This window comes from Callorhinus ursinus, unplaced genomic scaffold (assembly GCF_003265705.2).
Source record: "Callorhinus ursinus isolate GAN/ISIS: 27379988/994484 unplaced genomic scaffold, GSC_fseal_2.0 scaffold19, whole genome shotgun sequence".
NCBI lineage: Eukaryota > Metazoa > Chordata > Mammalia > Carnivora > Otariidae > Callorhinus > Callorhinus ursinus.
Genome location: NW_027397081.1, coordinates 5,648,013 through 5,667,605, shown reverse-complemented (window position 1 = coordinate 5,667,605; position 19,593 = coordinate 5,648,013). Strand labels below are relative to the sequence as shown.

The window sequence follows — 19,593 nt, the reverse complement described above, 5'->3', positions numbered from 1 at the left end:
AACAGAACTACCATATGACCCAGCAATTCCACATCTGGGTATTTATGCAAAGAAAACAAAATACTAACTTGAAAAGACATATGTACTCTCATATACACTGCGGCATTATTTACAATAGCCAAGTTATAGAAACCACCTAAGGATCGACTGATAAGTAAGATAAAGAAAATGTGGTATATAGACACAATGGACTATTACTCAACCATTAGAAAAAAAAAAATGAAATGTTGGGGCACCTAGGTGGCTCAGTCATTAAGCGTCTGCCTTCGGCTCAGGTCATGGTCCCAGGGTCCTGGGATCGAGCCCCGCATCAGGCTCCCTGCTCAGCGGGAGGCCTGCTTCTCCCTCCCCCACTCCCCCTGCTTGTGTTCCCTCTCTCGCTGTGTCTCTCTGTCAAATAAATGAATGAAATCTTTAAAAAAAAAGAAAAGAAAGAAAAAATGAAATCTTGCCATTTGCAGTAACAAAGATAGATCTTGAGGGCATTATGCTAATGAAATAAGACAGCAAAAGATAAGTATGATTTCATTTACATGTGGAATTTAAAACAAAAACAAAAAACCCAAGCTCACTGATACAGAGAACAGACTGGTAGTTGCAAGAGGTAGGGAGTGCTGGGTGGGGCACAAATGGGCAGGAGGGTCCAAAGGTACAAATTTCCAGTTATAAAATAAATAAGACTGAGGAAGAAGTAATGTAGCATATGGATGGCAACAACAGTTAACAATACTGTATTGAATATTAGAAAGTTAATAAGAGATTTTAAAAGTTCTCATCACAAGAAAAAAAATTCCATAACCATGTGTGGTGATGGATGTTTAGACTTATTGTGGTGATCATTTCATAATATATACAAATATCAAATCATTGTGTTGTTCACCTAAAACTATTAATGTCAATTATACCTCAATTAAGAAAAAAAAACTTATACACAAATGTTTCTAGCAGCATTACTCAAAACACACAAAAAGTGGTAACAACCCAAATGTCCACCAATGATGAATAGATTAAAAAAAGATGTTGTATAGCCATACTATGGAATATTATTCAGCCATAAAACAAAATGCAATATGGATAAATACTACAATGTAGTTGAACCTTGAAAACATTATCGTCAATGAAAGAAGCCAGTCATAAAAGGCCACATATTGCATGATCCCATTTATAGGAAATGTACACAACAAACAAATGCATGGAAACAAAGAAGATGAGTGGTCGCCAGGGTTTGTGGGGAGTGGGTCATAGGGGATTAACTGCTAATGGGTACACAGTTTCTTTTTAGGGTGATGAAAATGTTCTAGAATGAGTAGATGATGGTTGCACAACTTTATGAATATACTAAAACCCACCAAACCTTATACTTGAAGAGGGTAAATTTTCTGGTATGTAAATTAAATCTCAATTTTTTTAAAAGATGGCGGGGTCTATTTCTCCACCACTGGTTTGGGCTGGTCCTGTGACTATTTTGACCAACAGGATGCAGATGTGACACCGTGAGACTTCTGAACCAAGATCTGAGGAGATCTTGAAGATTCCACTATCACCTCAAAAGCTGGGTTCCCCCAGAATGGGAAACCACCTGAGGGAGAAAGGCCCAGGTGAAAGCCAGCACCAAATACCAAGTATGTGAGAAAAGCTCTCTTGGATCATCCAGTCCCGGCAAAGCCACCAGCTACCTGCTGGCACATTAATAAGCTTAGGAGAAATCAGGTGAGACTAACCCAAATTGCTATACAAAATTATGAGCAAAAAGAATACTTATGATTTTTTTTTTTTAAGATTTTATTTGTTTATTTGACAGAGAGAGACACAGCGAGAGAGGGAACACAAGCAGGGGGAGAGGCAGAAGCAGGCTTCCCGCAGAGCAGGGAGCCCGATGCGGAGCTCGACCCCAGGACACTGGGATCATGACCCGAGCCAAAGGCAGACAGTTAACGAATGAACCACCCAGGCGCCAAAATTAAATACCCTAATAACTTGCCAAGCATTGTACATTTACTTTTTACTTCCCATTTTGCCATTTCAAGTAATACTATAATCATTTTAATGCATATAGAAACAATCTCTCCTGTTTAAGAGATGTGGTCCTCCTAACTAGATAAGTTCAATTAGTCTTAATAACTGACTAGTAAAATAACTCACAAAGCTAAACCTTCTTAGAAGTTTAGAAATCAGGGGTGTGTGGGTGACTCAGTCAAACGTCTGCCCTAGGTTCAAATCATGACCCCGGGGTCCTGGGATCAAGCCCTGTGTCAAGCTCCTTGCTCGGCGGGGAGCCTGCTTCTCCCTCTCTCCCTCTGCCCCCCCACTTATGCTCTCACTCGTCTAATAAATAAAATCTTAAAAAAAAAGAAGCTGAGAAATCATATAGCTATGTCTGGCATTATTATTCCCATCATTTAAACACTCTGAATTAGTGACACTAAACCTCATCCTCAGGGTCTTACTAAAGTCTACATTCCAGACTTCGATGGGTCGTGTTATAATGAAACACATATTTTTGTTTTGTAGTGTCAAGTGTATTTTTTAACATTTGTTAACAATATCTAAGATGATTGTTTAGGAGCCCATTTCCAGAAACTGAAGACTAAAGCTCTATCAATTTAAAATAAACATAATTTATATTATCACTGAAAGTCATAAACAGGTAAGATGATATGCTTTCCAATGCATTATTTGTAAATGAGTTCTGGAAAAGTATACTTTTGATTCAATTGTGATAAAAAAGTATATATTTTTCTAAGCAAAGTCTGAAAATATTATATTCATTAAAAGAGAATTTCCTATAAAACTATTTTCTTTAATTTTTCATTTATTTGATAGAGAGCACATGCAAGAGAGCATGAGAAGGGGGAGGGCAGAGGGACAGACTCCCCACTGAGCAGGGAGCCTGAAGTGGTCCTCCATCCCAAGACATTGGGATCATGACCGGAGCCAAAGGCAGACGCTTAACCAACTGAGCCACCCAGGCGCCCCAAAACTGTAATACATTTTAAAAAATTATTTATCAGGGGGCGCCTGGGTGGCTCAGTTGTTTGAGCATCTGACTCTTGGTTTCAGCTTGAATCGTGATCTCAGGGTCTTGAGATTGAGCCCTGTGTCGGGCTCTGCACTCAGCCCAGAGTCTGCTTGAAATTCTCTCTCTCTCCCCTCCTTCCCTCTCTCTAATAAATAAATAAAATCTTTTTTAAAAAATCATTTATCAAGATGACAATTAATGGTGATATCAAAACATTTCATTTTGTAAGTAATGCCCCATGTGACATGAATCTTTTAACATCATGGTGGTGGCTATTAGCGGAATTAAATATATAACAATCAGGTACTTGACTTCAGTATCTTTCTTTAAATCATATATAGAAAAAGAATATATATAGAAACAGCACTTTTAATTGAGGATAATGATGTGCTGTCTTGACAGAAATGTCACTAAGGGGGAATAAACAACCAATAACAATCATCTCATTAACAAATTTAGTCAACACGGGGCGCCTGGCTGGCTTGCTCAGTAGAGCCTGCAGCTCTTGATCTCGGGGTTGTGAGCTACAGCCCCATGCTGGGTGTAGAGATTACTTAAATAAATAAATTTTAAAAAACTTTAATCAGCAAATGTCAAAAGTCAATGTGATATTTTTAAATTACTTCTGGGAGTCCTACATCAGAAAATGCGATATTCCCTAAATCTTAAAATAAACTTAATCTAAAGATGCAGAACTTACTGCCTGTGCTTGCTTGATAAACTCAAGAATATCTTCTTTTAAAGCCTGATGAATTTTTGCTGGACCTTTATCATCCCAGAGACAGACTGCATGCACATCCCTGTAAAAATAAAGCAGGTAAACAAACATGAACACTAGAACAAGTACAAAGACAAAACTCACATCAAGTTCTGTGTGCATACAGTTTCCATGGACCATGCTACACCCAGCTGAGGGTGGATGAATCCATTCATAAGAACCACAAATTCTTTGTAAGTTATCTAACATACACACATATTTGTTTCTACTTTTATTTTATTTTCTTTGTCATTGTTTTCCTCCTTAAATCTCTGCTACTTACTGTTTATCTTTAATTATAAAAGCATGCTCCCATCTTTAAATCCCACACCCCATGGTTAACCACTATCAATTTTTTTCATGTAAAGTATAAGTTATTTTAATTCTTTACCACAATATATGTAAGCTATTCTCTCTTTAAAAAAAGTAGTCATTTAAATACCAGCAAGTCTCTTAGCTTCCCCCATATATTATATTTACACATGAATTACCACTGTATCTCCTTTATTTAATTAAAACACAACAAAAACAAAAGCTCTCCTAAACTGGTATACAAGAACTCTGACTTATAAAGCTGACACTATAGATATTTATTTAATAGTAATACAACATGTTCAAAAATTAATTTCTCAATTACCAAGTTACAGAGTAGGCAAACTCCTAACAAAAGGATAGCCTTATTAATTGAGGATTCTTTTATTCAAAAAATGTTCCCCAGTGACTCATGTAGTACCTAATGGAGCCCCTGCTATAAAAAATGTCAAGGAAATCAAAATACGAGATCTCCAGAATTGTAACATTATAACAATGGCCAAATAGTTTGTTTCATATCCAGATTCTCAGGGACATCATTGTAACTCAAGGTTCTGTCTGTATATTATTAATTTGAACTTGCCTTTGTCACCTGTTAAATTTAGCTTTCAGCTTAAGAGTGGTATCTAGCTCACTGCCTAGCATGCAGTGAACACACAAATATTTGCTGAACAACAACATAATCCGTAACATCCGATTGCTTATTATGCACCAATTACTATTCTAAGCTGTTTTAATTCATTTAACCTTCACCGCAACTCTGAAGGTAATACTATTTTTTTTTTAAGATTTTATTTATTTATTTGACAGAGAGAGGGAACACAAGCAGGGGGAGTGGGAGAGGGAGAAGCAGGCTTCCCGCCGAGCAGGGAGCCCGATGCGGGGCTTGACCCCAGGACCTGAGCCGAAGGCAGACGCTTAACGACTGAGCCACTCAGGCGCCCCAAGGTAGTACTGTTTTTATCACCATTTTACAGATGGAGAGACTGAGGCAAACAAAGGTTAAGGAACATCTCTAAGATTACAAAGCTAGTATACGGTGGACCCAGGACCACAGGGCTAGCGTACGGTGGACTCGGGACCACACGGCTAGCGTACGGTGGACTCGGGACCACACGGCTAGTGTACAGTGGACCCAGGCAGGTGGGCTCCAGAAGACACACAAAACCATTTCCCCAAACTTACTCCTGCACTTCTCCAAACCAACCATTCCACAAACAGTAGCCAAAGTGAGTCTCTGAAACAAATCATATCCTATTAGCTCCATATGTAAAACCTCCAATGGTTTCCCACTGATCTTTGCATAAACTGTGAAATGGGTAACTGACCCCTCTGCAATCTCACCCCATAACTAAAGGAATCCAGAGACTAAAAGAAGAAACTGATACAAAATAGGCTGATATAATTCAGTACGTGTACGACTACTGTGCATATAAACACAAGATGGTTCAGGAACCCAGGAGAGGGTGAAGGCCAAAGGGAGAAGCTGAGAGGTAGTGAGGGGAAGGAAGGCTCCCTGAACGAGTTGGTTTCCTGAGCTTAATCTCAAAGAACAAGTAGGAGTTTGCCAGGCAAAGGTGTGAGGAGGGTAGGAAAGGATATTTTATAAAGAAGTAGCAGTATGAGTACAAAATTGTGTATTCTCCCTCTCCCACTCCCCCTGCTTGTGTTCCCTCTCTCGCTCTCTGTCAAAATAAACAAAATCTTAAAAAAAAAAAGAATATATTATCTTGGAATATATAAACAAAGTGCTTTTTATTCAGTTTTGAGAAAGAGATAGAGCACCAGAGAGAGCGAGCAAGCAAGCACAAGCAGGGGAAGGGCAGAGGGAAAAGCAGGCTCATGCTGAGCAGGGAGCCCAACGTGAGGCTCGATCCCAGGACCCCGAGATCATGACCTGAGCCTAAGGCAGACGCTTAACCGACTGAGCCACCCAGGCGCCCCACCCAAAGTGCTTTTAAAAAAAGGACATGTTGTAAGCAAAATTCATTTTAACTACTTAACTATATAGAAAAATCAGGGTGGGTGGGAAAGGGACAAAGTAAAGGTTTTTCAAAGGTTGTAAGCAATAGAGAGAAGAGATGGGAGAAGAAGCAAGAGGTAAGAAGTAGTCCAAAGGTTTCAACTTCCCTGGGTACAAAGAAAGCAAAAGAGAAAGTGTGACCCTGGTATAAAAAACAGGTATTTTGCTTTTGATTAATAGTAACACTATATGCTTCTGATGGAGAGTGAGAAATAGGAATGTAACCACTAATGGAAGTGAACTTTCAAATTAACAAAAATAAACAAAAAATGAAGAAACAAGATTAGCTACTAACTGATAAAGTTAGAGAAACAATAAAACAAGAATATCAGTTGTAACATTAAATAGGAACTCAATAAATTATCCCATTAGAAGACAGTATGTCCTTCAAAAGGACAAACAGTGTTATGATTTCCCTTATACAAGGAACTTGGAATAGGCAAATTCATAGAGGCAAAGAGCTCAGATCTTCTGTGTGGGATGATGAAGACGTTCTAAAAGACGGATAATGTTGACGTTGGCACAACATTGTATACGTACTCAATGCCAATGAACTGTAAAATACCACGGAATTGGTTCAAGTGGTACAATTTATGTAATGTACAATTTACCAAAAAAAATTTTTTAAGGAAAAAAAAAGACAGTGTGTCTTAAGAGATACCAGGCAAATACAAACCAAATAAAGCAGGGTGGCAATATTCATTTATCCAAATAGGAATTTAAGGTTAAAAGAACTAGAGAAAAGAAATATTATGTAATGATAAAAAGCATTATTTATGAAGATATATCCAACTATTTACATTATTTCTGTTACTTTTGATACATATACATATCAAATATATGTCTGTATTAAAATATGACAAAATAATTAGGAATGAAAGAACTTGATACAAATACAATGGAATACTTAAAACATCCTTACTTATATTAATGAGGATGCATTTAGCTAAAACATTAAATTCAATTAACGGTGGCTCCGATTATTATGTTATTTCTCTTAAATAACTAGAAGTCGAGAGGAAGACAGCTGCTGGTGTCTGATCAGAGACTGAGAAAAGCATCTTTCTCTCTCCACTCTGCTACTTTAGCACCTCTTATCCCCGTGAGGGTTTAAAGGTGGAAGAGGAGGGCTGCGCTAGGTACATTAGTTTAATTCATCTGAAAAGCAAAACCTTTCTCAGAAGCCTTCCTGTAAACCTATTTGCTGGAACGGTGTCACATGGTGACCCAAACAGCAAGGGAACCTGAAGAAGTGAATATTACAATACGCAGCCGCATGGAAAGTACACAAAGCAAAAAAACCAGGAATGGGTGTGGCTTAGCTAGTCAGCAGTGTCTATCCCAAGATCTCTTAACATTTGAAAATCTAGACCAAAAAAAAATTAAGGACAAAGAGGAATTTAAAAATACAATCAATAAATAAGATTTATTAGAGATTCTCATTACAACCATCAAAAAGATAATTTTTTCGGGGCGCCTAGCTGGCTCAGTGGGTGGAGCATGCAACTCTTACTCTCAGGGTTGTCAGTTCAAGCCCCACATTGGGTATAGAGATCACTTAAAAATGAAATCTTTAAAAAAGAAAAAAAAATTTTTTTTCCTAAGAGCGTATGCACCCATATAAATTTTTTAAAGATATTTTTATAGGCTATTTCTCTGATCATAATCTGTAAGTAAGTAAGTGATCAAAAAAGACATCATTATTAGAAAGTAAGTCCCTGGATAATGCATGGATTATTTAAAAAAATTTACTAACAACCGAGAGAGCAATAAAAAGGAAAACATTTCACACTGTAAAACCTATGGTAACAATAAAAGCAGTATTAAGAAAAAAAATGTATAGGCTTGAATGCTTTCATTTGAAACAAAAAGATAAAAGAACTAAGAATTCATCTTAAAAAAAAAAAACAGAAAAAAAAATAATTCAAAGTAACCAGAAAGAAGACATTAATAAAGAAGCAAATCATGGGGGCGCCTGGGTGGCTAAGTCGGTTAAGTGTCCAATTCTTGATCTCAGCTCAGGTCTTGATCTCAGGGTTGAGTTCAAGTCCTGCATTGGCATGGAGCCCACTTAAAAAAAAAAAAGCAAATTATGGGTCTGATAATGAAAATAAATTGAATATTATTCTTCCCAAAGAACTAATTTTTGCCTTTTCCTTTTCTCTGTGCACAATTATTTTGTATTTCATAAATTTTGGCTTTTGTCTTTCCTTCCTTATACTTTCCTTAGTAGTTTTTTTTTTTTATTTTATTTATTTATTTGAGAGAGACACAGTGAGAGAGGGAACACAAGCAGGCGGAGTGGGAGAGGGAGAAGCAGGCTTCCCACCGAGCAGGGAGCCTGATGCAGGACTTGATCCCAGGACCGTGGGATCATGACCTCAGCCAAAGGCAAACGCTTAACGACTGAGCTACCCAGGCACCCCTTTCCTTAGTTTTAATGTGCTAGGCTTTGTCCTCATTTCTTGAAATGAGCACACAGATCACTGACTTCCAACCTCTTTTTTCTAACGTATGCATTAAAAGCTATAAACTCCTCAGCACCTAAGCTCTGCTTAGGTGGACCGAACAAGTTTTGATATGATGTACCTTATTAAAGTAATTTTTAAAATTTGGTTACATGAGAAGACCAATAAAATGGATGAACTCCTTAAAGACCAGATTAAAGAAAAATATGTAGGATTAGGGATGAAATACGAGATATACCCACATGTACAATATAAATATACTACTTATCATGCCATGGCAACAAATTTCAAAATCTAGAGGAAAAGGAAATGCAGTGTGCAAATAGACAATTTATTTTAGTCCCAATTTTAAATAGAAGGTTTCCAATGTATCACTATTGGGATGATGTCTACTGCTAGAATACTTGCAGATGACCTTTATCAGATTAAAGAATAATTTTTTATTTTTCTAGTTTTTTAAGAAACATTTCATGTTTTTTCATCTACTGAGATTATCAATTTCTGATATGATTTTGACTTTTTCTATTTGTTTTCTGAGTTCAATTTTCATTTTATTTCCTCCTACTTTTGTTGATTTCTCTACTCAGCTTTTGAATTTTTGATTCAAGATTTCTTAAATTACCCTAAATGGTTGTATGAGGATACCAAACTCAGTTTGGAGCACTGTGTTCGTGTTCTGCTTCCTAGCTGGTTTCTGTGGAACAATTTTTAGCAGCTAAAATGTTTTGGTTTCCACTTTCTTATAATTTTGGATGGATCACGTCTGCCATTTTCTATTTATGTTCATCTTAAGATCAAGATTCCTAGTTTAGGAGCACCTCCTTCTGTCTAGTTTAATAAAGCTCAATTTCTTAATGACCAATGTTGGTAACAGAAGAAAGGGTACCTATTTCATTTCTGCAGGATCCTTAAATCCTCTAAATCCTTACCTGTCTGAAAATATGCTTATTTTATCTTAAACTTGATTACAAACTTGACTACAGAATACTAGGTTTGGAACAATTTCCCTTCAAATATTTAAAGAAAATGTTTCATCAACCTCCTACATCCAATTTGGCCAATGAAAAGTGTTGGGGACAGTCTGCTTTGTTTGAGAGTTAACGGTTTTTCCTCACTGCAAGAAAACCGGGGTATTTTTTTTATCCTTGGAATTCTGAAACTCCTTAAAAGATATATCTCAGCATGTTTGCTAGCACTTTCAGTATTAAGACTTGTAGGGATAGGCGGGAAGGGGCAAGCGTTTCCACCTGGGGAGTTTCCATCTTGTATTCTTGGACTATTCCCTCCCTCTCTGATTTCTGTTCTCTCCTTCTGCTACCAATTTACCCAACTCTAGATCTGCCTTCCCTATCTCTTTATTTCTATTTTATCTTCCATACTTTGTTTTTGCTCTACATCCAGGGAGAACTCTGCTTTTATTTTTCAAATCACTGATTTGGTCTTCCTTTATGTTTTAGCTCTTTATTTTATTTCAACGATCTCTTCATCTTGACTTTCATTTTCAATTTAAGTTCTATCATTTTCTTCTTCTATGACATAAACTGGAGTTTTTAAAGAGTTCTTTCTAAACCTGCATCATCGATTTCCTCTACCTCTGAGGTACAGCCTCTAAGACGGCCCTTGATGATCCTGGTCTCCTGGTATTCATACCCAGGTACCGATCCCTCCTACAGCGTACAAGCATCAGTCTGAGTAATAGCACATGACATGTGTGGTGGTTTGTCAGTTCCAAAACTATGGTTTTGGAAACACCACGAGCTCTGTCTTGGGAGTACCCTCTCTCACTCCGGGGAAAGCAAGCTGCCACATGTAAACTGCTCCGTGGAGGGGCCCACGTGGTGAGTAACTGAGCAGCTAGGGAAGAACTGACGCCTACCATCAATCCTATGAGTAACCTGAAAGATCACTCAGCCCCGCCTGAGTCTAGGCCCACCTCCGCTGCTGAGCTTCACTGCCAGCTCACCAGAGACCCTGAGTCAGACCGCCCGATCAGGCTGCTACCAGCTTCCTGACCCTCAAACGGTGACAGGGTAAGTGTGCAGTGTTTCAAGCTGCTAACCTTGAGAGTAATCTGTTATGCGGCAATGGACAACTGACACATGGAGACACAACAAAGACAGGGAGGCAGAAGACCATCATAATCGTTCAGATGAGATGGTGGGGGAAGAAGCTGGGATGGGAAGAAGGTCAATTCAAGAGACATTCAATAAAAATCTATGAAACCTAGTCATCAATTGAATATGAGGGAGTAAGAAAACAGGAAACTGATGGTAGCTTTCAGATTTTTGGTGTGAAGCTATGAACAACACATTTTTATCAATCTGAATACTGAGTACTTACAGAAGTTAAGAGACAGACCTATAGAAAAAACAATAGGCCCTTTGAGTCTGGAAGTTCGACTCAGGAGAATAATCTGGATTGCTTTTGAGCCTGACACGGGCTCCATCCCAAGACCCTGAGATCATAACCTGAGCCACCAAGAGTCGGACGCTCAACCAAGTGCGCCACCCAGGCACCCACAAGAAAAATATCTTCTAAGATAATTTATAGTAAAGGGGCACCTGGGTGGCTCAGTCACTTAAACGTCTGCCTTTGGCTCAGGTCATGATCTCTGGGTCATGGGATCGAGCCCCGCGTCAGGCTCCTGGCTCAGCAGGGAGTCTGCTTGTCCCTCTGCCCCTCGCCCTACTTGTGCACACAATCTCTCTCTCTCAAATAAATAAAATCTTAAAAAAAAAAATTCTTTTTTAAGATTTTATTTATTTATTCGACAGCGAGAGACACAGCGAGAGAGGGAACACAAGCAGGGGGAAAGGGAGAAGCAGGCTTCCCGCTGAGCTAGGAGCCCAATGTGGGGTTCGATCCCAGGACCCTAGGATCATGACCTGAGCCGAAGGCAGACGCTTAACGACTGAGCCACCCAGGCGCCCCGAAGATAAATTTTTTTTTTTTAAGATTATCTATTTATTTATTTGACAGAGAGAGACACAGCGAGAGAGGGAACACAAGCAGGGGGAGTGGGGGAGGGAGAAGCAGGCTCCCCGCTGAGCAGGGAGCCCGATGCGGGGCTCGATCCCAGGACCCTGGGATCATGACCTGAGCCAAAGGCAGGCGCTTAATGACTGAGCCACCCAGGTGCCCCGATAAATTTTCTTAAAAATAAGATCTTGGGGTGCCTGGGTGGCTCAGTCAGTTAAATGCCCAACTCCTGATCTCAGCTCAGGTCTTGATCACAGGGTCGTGAGTTCAAGCCCCATGGTGGGCTCCACGCTGGGTGTGGAGACTACTTAAAATAAATACGTAAATAAAATGAAAATAAAAATAAAGTCTTACAAGTTGAAAATAATTTATGATTTAATTCTGGCTTCAATTTCACTGACCAGGGTCAAACCAAGTATGTGTCTAGAGCAGTAGTTCTCAACTGAGGGACATACCATCCCCACAGAAGCTCATTTGGAGAAGTACCAGAGCTGTCTGTCTGTTTATTTCACTAATGAGGGGTGGTGGTGCACAGGGAATGTCCACTACTAGAGCGTCTGATGGTGAAAGCCAGAGGTGATAAACATCCCACAATATGCTAGACAATCTTTTATAACCACCTAAAATGCCAAAAGCACTCATACTGAGAATCAATGATATATGAGAAAAAAAGGAGGAAATAGTCAATGGAGTTTAATAACAGTATTTTAGTACCTAAAATTTAGAAAGATAAAAGCAACCTGAATGTTATTAATTTACGTGATCAAACAGGCTAAAATTTGAAAGGTTTTTTCTTTTTACAGTTATTTTTAAAAGATTTATTTATTTGAGAGAGCGAGCGAGCGGGGTAGGGGGGCAAAGGGAGAGGGAGAGGGGAAGCAGACTCCCCGCTGAGCACGGAGCCCAATGTGGGGCTCAATCCCACAACCACCAGATCATGACCTGAGCCAAAACCAAGAGTTGGACACTCAAATGACTGAGCCACCGAAGCAGCCCTAAAATTTGAAAGGTTTTAATTAATGTAGGTCTTGCAATTTTGGTGATGACATGTTAAGATATATAAGAATCCTTTAACCAAAAAGGACAACATATTAAGTTACCTTGGGTAACTCCAAGGAGATCAGGGATTTTTAAAAATGATGTGATGAGACCATTAACTAGAGCAAGTACAATGGTATTGACTATTTCTGCTTAGAAATGCACTTTAAGCAGGGAACACCAACACATTACCCTCCTCCCAGTCAGAAGTGCACAGAAAACAAGCATCATTCTAGATGATAAATGATATGATCAACACAAATTGACAGAAACAAAACAAAACAAAAAAAAAACCACCACATTCAACATATTCATAAAACAGTTTAATCAAATAATTTAAGAAAAATATACGTACACATGAATGCTATATATTTCTAAAAGGGCTTAGCTGTTTATTGAACTTTAATTTTTCAAAAGGCAGAATCATGCATATCAGTTAATATTATGCAACAAGTTCTACATTAGGGAAATTAGATTTTTCTTATGTGATAAAGAGAAAAAATGAGAACAGCTTAATGTGTATGGATTATTCAGTCACACATCTACAACTCTCGATACAGTACTCCACTAGAGCATACACAGAAAAGTTAGAGCAGGTCTGAGACCACTATCCTTAGGAAGACGTGCTTACAAGGCTGGCCCTGGGCTGGTATCTGGGAACTTGGATTTTGTGAAGGTTCTCACTGTTTCCTGATGAGAATCGCTCACTGTGCCTAAATGTTTAGGTAAACAATCTGACTTATGTTGAATACCTGCTTTTCATCTAGGAGTCTGGGACTTTAGTTCATGTCAGGCGGAGGCTACCTATGTGACAGCCCCGAGTTAAATCCCCGGACACTGTCTTTAATGAGCTTCCCTGTAGACAGACGTTCACATGTGCTGTCACAATCAGCTGCTGGAGTCTCCTGTGTGCCTCCAATGGGAGAGGATGCTTGGAAATATGTACCTGGTTTCCCCTGGATTTGCCACCCACACCTTTGTTGCATTTTACTGTAATAAATCATAGCCATGAAGACGACCATATCTGAGTCCTATGAGTATTCCTAGCAATCACTGAACCTCAAGGTGGTCACCAAACTGCTGACACAACTGGAGTCAGAAGAGGGATTCACTAGACCAGCTGGGACTCCCTGAAACATGGTGAGAGCAACGTCTGATAAAAGGAAGGATGAAGTGATTGGACGATGAACCTTTGCTGTTTGGGTGTCTATAAAGTCATCCATGGTATGAAATAGCAGCTGAGTTGCCTATGTTTTAAAAGAGAAGAGTTACCGAGGAAAGCTGAAAATAATAGCTCTAGCCCCTGGAGAGTTAGCTCGCTCAATCGCCTGGCTGCTTTCAGCCATGCCGACTCGAGTGACAGGAGAAACAGCACAGCCTGGCTAACACCTTTGGTTTTGTTCTTGCCTCCAACTGGGAGGAGGAAAGGCCCAAAGTTAAGCTTTGGGTGAACCAAAAATGTCAAATGTTGGCATTATTCTCCCTGCCGCCACCCCGAGCCATGGGAAATAATATTTAAGTCAGATCCTGGGGTGGGAGAAAGATTTAGATAAACCAGGGGAGAAAATGCTGGGGGTGAGGTGCTTGCAGGGAGAGGAAACCACTCGAGCTGCGTCTTCGGCCCAACGGTTGCTGCTGAAGCAATCCCTCCAGGCCCCTTGCATTCCAGCCGGGCTCTCCCAGCAACTCTAACGTTAATGTCGATGCTACTAGGGGTCTGAATAAATGTGTAACGGGAAGAAAGGGGAGGCTTAAGAGACGGCTCTGTATTTTGTGGCTATGGCATCTGGATGTATGATCAAAAAAGGTGTAAAATGTCACATGCTTGTACTTTCATAAATGCTACAGGGGTTGCACCTATCAGGAAAGGCTGTCCCCCAAAAAGTCAGTGGACACAACTTCCTTGCCTTAAGCTGCTGGTGAGGGGATTGGAATTTAAAGTGTTTGAACAGAAAAGGTGATATTTACTATTATTTTTTACCTATTGGTATGTCTGAGAAAAGACAGACAACATAAAAACAAAGGAAACCTTCAGCTAGAAATACACTTTTGGAGTCTTAAAAAGCAGTTTTTAGTTGCCACCGAGCTCCTGTGAAATCAGATGTCTGACCCTTAGAGGCTGATGATGTTCCAGCCTGATGCGCATGTTGTTGAGCAAGTCAATTTGGACTCTTAGACGGTAAGACAAAAAGAGCTTACTTAGCCAAGTCCTGCTTGTCACTTGGACTTAGAGCACGACTGTCTGTGTGTCACCATCTTGGCTCTGCCGCTGCAGAAGAAAAGTTGCTCTTTTTTAGAATCCTGAATTCACAGATCTTAATTGCCTGGATCGGATTCTGAGCTGAAATTTGATACTGTCTGTTACTGGCTGTTTCAAGCTCAACATAAGCTGTGCTGAACTAAAGCAAGCACATGCTCAGTGAACAGCACTTTGACATGAGGACTGCAGCAGATTTCAGACACCCTTTGCAGAGCCATAAACTGAAAACATCCTGGATTCTGCCTGGACCACTTGAATCACTCCCAGATGCCTACAGAGAAGGGCGTATTCTTTGATGGCGCCATCTGAAGTCAAGCAGCTGACTGGCTCTATTTATCTGATACAGACACTAACTGCCCCCCCAACTTGCGGTGACTGCCGAAAGCGGCCAATGGGAGGGCAGGGACCCACCCCTCACAGACTGGACTCCTGACGCCCTCTCCGCGAGGTCTCACGGTGACTGACTCGTGTTCAGTTTTCAACAATGGGTTAATAATAACCTGGCTCTACTTCCCTCACCTTCACCTCACCGTCCTTGTGCATACACCTTAATAAAACAACTTGGTTGTTAAACACAGCTGTCTCCAGAAAGGAGCGGATCTTTTCTAGGCTGCTCACTACATAAATGATCAGGACAAAGGCATGGGAGGTGACATAAACCTATCTTAAAATTTTCTAAACATTTGAGATTTCATCCAGACCAATACCCAAACACATCTTTCTAGTTAAGGGATATAAAAAAATAAAAAAATACTTTTCTGTAAAAATGCATTTGCTCCTCTTTCAAGTCCACATGATTGTGGGAAAAAATTGAAAAGCTGTCATTACTGAATGGGACACACTGGTTTTACAAGAAAGAAAAAACACCTATCTGAGAAGCAAAGGGGAGGAGGAAGACATTAATGATTTTTGTTTTTCAGAATGATTCTTCAAAGCTTTGCTGTCCTCCTGAAGGCAAATTCCTAGCACTGGCTTTCCTCACTGCTGTGGGTGCTCTGAAATCAAACCCAGGGCTCGGAGACAGCAGGGAGCAGCCAACTCCTACGCTTTCCACACACAACCCTTCTAACATCATCCACACTAGTGAGGCAAATCCACTGGTGTCACGAATAAACAAAACAATTTGGGACTAATCTCCTTCAGGCAGTTCATCTGAAGACAAGGCCTGAACTGGATTAACAGAACGGGAATGAGAACTCTAGAGCTAAAGGTCCTCCGGGAGGAGGGAAACGGGGGGCCTTGTTACTGTATACTACCTGACCAACGTATGTCTCTCTTGGAGCACCCTAACAATCGTAAACTCTTTGCTTCTGGGGTACCACATATGCCCTCTGAGATTATACTTCTTCGTGGATGTGCTCTGATGACCATGACACTGCTTTAACCCTGGAAAGCTTTCAGGTGCGCTTCAACTTAGGGGCCAGAGTGGCGCTGTGCCTGAATTGATGCCTCAGGCCATGTAAAAAAGGTTCATATAGAAAGTGAAGGAGAAGGGCGCCTGGGTGGCTCAGATGGTTAAGCATCTGCCTTCGGCTTGGGTCATAATCCTGGGGTCCTGGGATCGAGCCCCATGTCAGGCTCCCTGCTCAGCCTATTTTTCCCTGTCCCTCTGCTCCTCCCCCTGCTCATGCTCTTTCTCTCAAATCAATAAATAAAATCTTAAAAAAAAAAAAAGATAGAAAGGAAGAGAAATCCACCTGGTTTCCTAAAATAAACTTCATGGTTGATGGAATTTATTTTCACTAGCTAAATCTAGGATCTCTAAAGACATAACTGAGATCACTACTATGGATTGGCCTTACCTTGCCCCATCATATCCTACTGATAATCAGTTAACTTTAAATGGTCAACAGTTTCCTACCGATATAAAACTTTCCTGATGGTAAGAATGTCCCACTCTGCCTTAACTGTACAAGCTATTTGGTTTACACTGAACACCTGATCTTTCTGAGAATCTGGCATTTGGGCACATGCCAAGCAGAGGCTATTTATGTGACTAGTCCCTAGTAAAAACTCTCATTGCTCAGTCTGCAAGAGCTTCTCAGGTAGACAACGTATCACATTGGTTGTCAATCCTGTTGCTGGAGAGCCTGTCTCCTATGTGATTCTACAAGTACTCTGGGAAGCCTATGCCTGTTTTTCCCCACACTTTATCCAAGGTGGCTTTCCTTTTCGCTGCTTTTGCTTTGTATCCTTTTGCTGTAATAAACCACAGCTGTGTATGATGGAGTCCCCCTAGCAAATCACTGAATACAGAAGAGCGCTTGGACTAATAATAATTGTAAACAGGTAAACAGTCCAGTCTAAAGTGAGCATTCCATTTGGGTATAGAAATGCATCACCAAAATTTCCTTTACATTAGCAAAAAGTTAGAGTTAATAGATTACTTACGAAAACAGATCAAACCACTGCTGTTTTGTAACAGATTCCTGGCGTAAAAGCTTCAAAACAATCGGGCGCATGAAATCCCATTTGTCTTCAAACTGAAGTGAACCTTTATTCTTAAAAAAAAAAAAAAAGATAAAAAGTAGTTTAATTTAAATGCAGCTAAATCAAAAGTGTCCGTTATTTTTGTCTTTCAAGAGTTAACTAGAGAAATGCAAGGTTTTAAATTTAAAACAATCGGTTTTCCATAATGGAATCCCTATTAACTTAATGTGGTTTCAAGAAATCACAGGAAGACACCATGAAAAAGAAAATTAATTGTACAAACGTATAAAGAATTTGGCCTTGCCCAAGGAGAAAGTCTGGTCTTTGTCCTCGACTTGTAGTAGGTAATCTCTGGGCTCTCAGAGTGTGTGTCTGATAAGAGAGTTGTTGTTTGCCTGGTAACCTTGGGTCAAACTGGATAATCTAACAAATGTGATTTAGGGAGGGAACTGGCCATACCCATAGAGTCCCTAGGGTTGGGGCTGACCAATCCAGAAACACTACTGTAACTCTGGAAGGTGGTTTTGGGTTAACCAAAATGGAGACTGAGATTATCCACAAGCAATCAATCAGTCATCCCTACATAACGAAGCCCCAGTAAAAACCCCGGAAAGGGAGGCCTAGATGGCTCAGTCGGTTAAGCATCTGCCTTTGGCTCAGGTCATGATCAGGGTCCTGGGATCGAGTCCCACATCAGGCTCTTTGCTCAGCAGGGAGCCTGCCTCTCTCTCTGCCTGCCACTTCCCCTGCTTGTGCTCTCTCCCTCTCTCTGACAAATAAATAAAACCTTAAGAAGAAAAAAAAAAAACTCTAGAAAACTCTGGCTGGCTCAGTAGGTGGAGCATGTGACTCTTAATCTCAGGGTTGTGAGTTTGAGCCCCATGGTGGGTGTAGAGATTACTTAAAAATAAAAATCTAGAACAAACTCTGGATGCTAAAGCTCGGGTGAGCTTCTCTGGCTAGCAGTACTCCATACACACGTCACGTTAATAAGGCCTAGAGAGAGATGCGATCTGACTACAGGGGAGGACGAGGAAAGCTCTGTGTTTAGAAACCTTCTACCCTCTGCCCTGTACGACTCTTTCTTTGACAGATCTTAATCGTATCCTTTCTCCACAATAAGCCATACCATGATCTATGAGTCTGTAAGATCTATGAGTCTTTCTAATGAATTATTGAACCTCAGGGTGGTTTTGGGAACCCTCCACAAACTTGTAGCTGGTATCAGAAGTGAGGGGGATCTTGTGTATAAAGACTGTGCCTTCTAATGTTATAGTTGCCCTAAATTCCCCACAAAAAGTATAATGAGATTCTATATAAACTCTGAAAACTGAGAAAAAACAAACAACAACAACAACAACAAAAACCCAGAAAAATACCCATCCTCCTTTTTAATACTAACAAAGCCCTGATATCAAACTGGTGAGAAAAGCATAGGAAATGGAAACTCTAGACAAATTCAACAAGGACATAGGTGCAAAAATCTTAAGTATTAGCAAATTAAACAAGTGACATATCAAAAGAATGATATTTCATAATCACACATGGTTTAATCCCACGAATGTGAAGTGGTTGAATATTAAGAAAAAGAGGTCATCAATTCATTACGTTACTAAAAAGAGAGAGAGAGCATATGTGTTCAGTCATTACTACTGTGGCCACGTGACTTGCTTTCACCAATAAATGTCCACACAAGTCATTCATTTCCTAACATGCTTATGAAAAATTTCCAAACACACCTACGGAACTCATTATTGTTTTTACTATATAACGTTCTTAAAGATGCTGCTCACTCGTATCAGATAAGGTTCTAGACTAACTACCTGGAATCTGCAAACTCCCTAAAATTATAACCCAGAAGAGGTCTCTAAACATGTAGTCTAACAAGAACCTATATCAGAATCACCTAGTGTGGCAGTTTCACATATAAGTTTCTTTCTTTCCTTTTTTTTTTTTTTTTAAGATTTTATTTGTTTATTTGACAGAGAGAAAGAGCACAAGCAGGGGGAGCAGCAGAGGGAGAGGGAGAAGCAGACTCCCTACCGAGCAGAGACCTGATGCAGGGCTCGATCCCAGCACCCTGGGATCATGACCTGAGCTGAAGGCAGACGCTTAACCATCCAAGCCACCCAGGCGCCCCCACATATAAGTTTCTAAAACTTAACTCAGACCTACTGGGATCAGAATCTCTTGAGTTCAGAATCAGCATATTTAGTAAATTCATGATAAAACTACATAAAAATGTTAGAGGATCTATGACCAAAAACAGGTTAAGAACCACTAACAAACTCTTGTGAAAGCAAGTGA

At 40.0% G+C, this 19,593-nt stretch overlaps 1 protein-coding gene across 1 annotated transcript in view; it reads right to left on the bottom strand.

Annotated features, from left to right (window-relative positions):
• CUL5 (cullin 5) overlaps nucleotides 1-19,593 on the bottom strand; it is a 103,743-nt gene that overhangs the window by 37,895 nt on the left and 46,255 nt on the right. The window contains exons 2-3 of the mRNA XM_073904055.1: nucleotides 17,248-17,357; nucleotides 3,720-3,819 (exon numbers count right to left, since the gene is read on the bottom strand). Coding sequence (XP_073760156.1) covers nucleotides 3,720-3,819; nucleotides 17,248-17,357 — 210 coding nt within the window. The remainder of the gene's footprint in view (nucleotides 1-3,719; nucleotides 3,820-17,247; nucleotides 17,358-19,593) is intronic.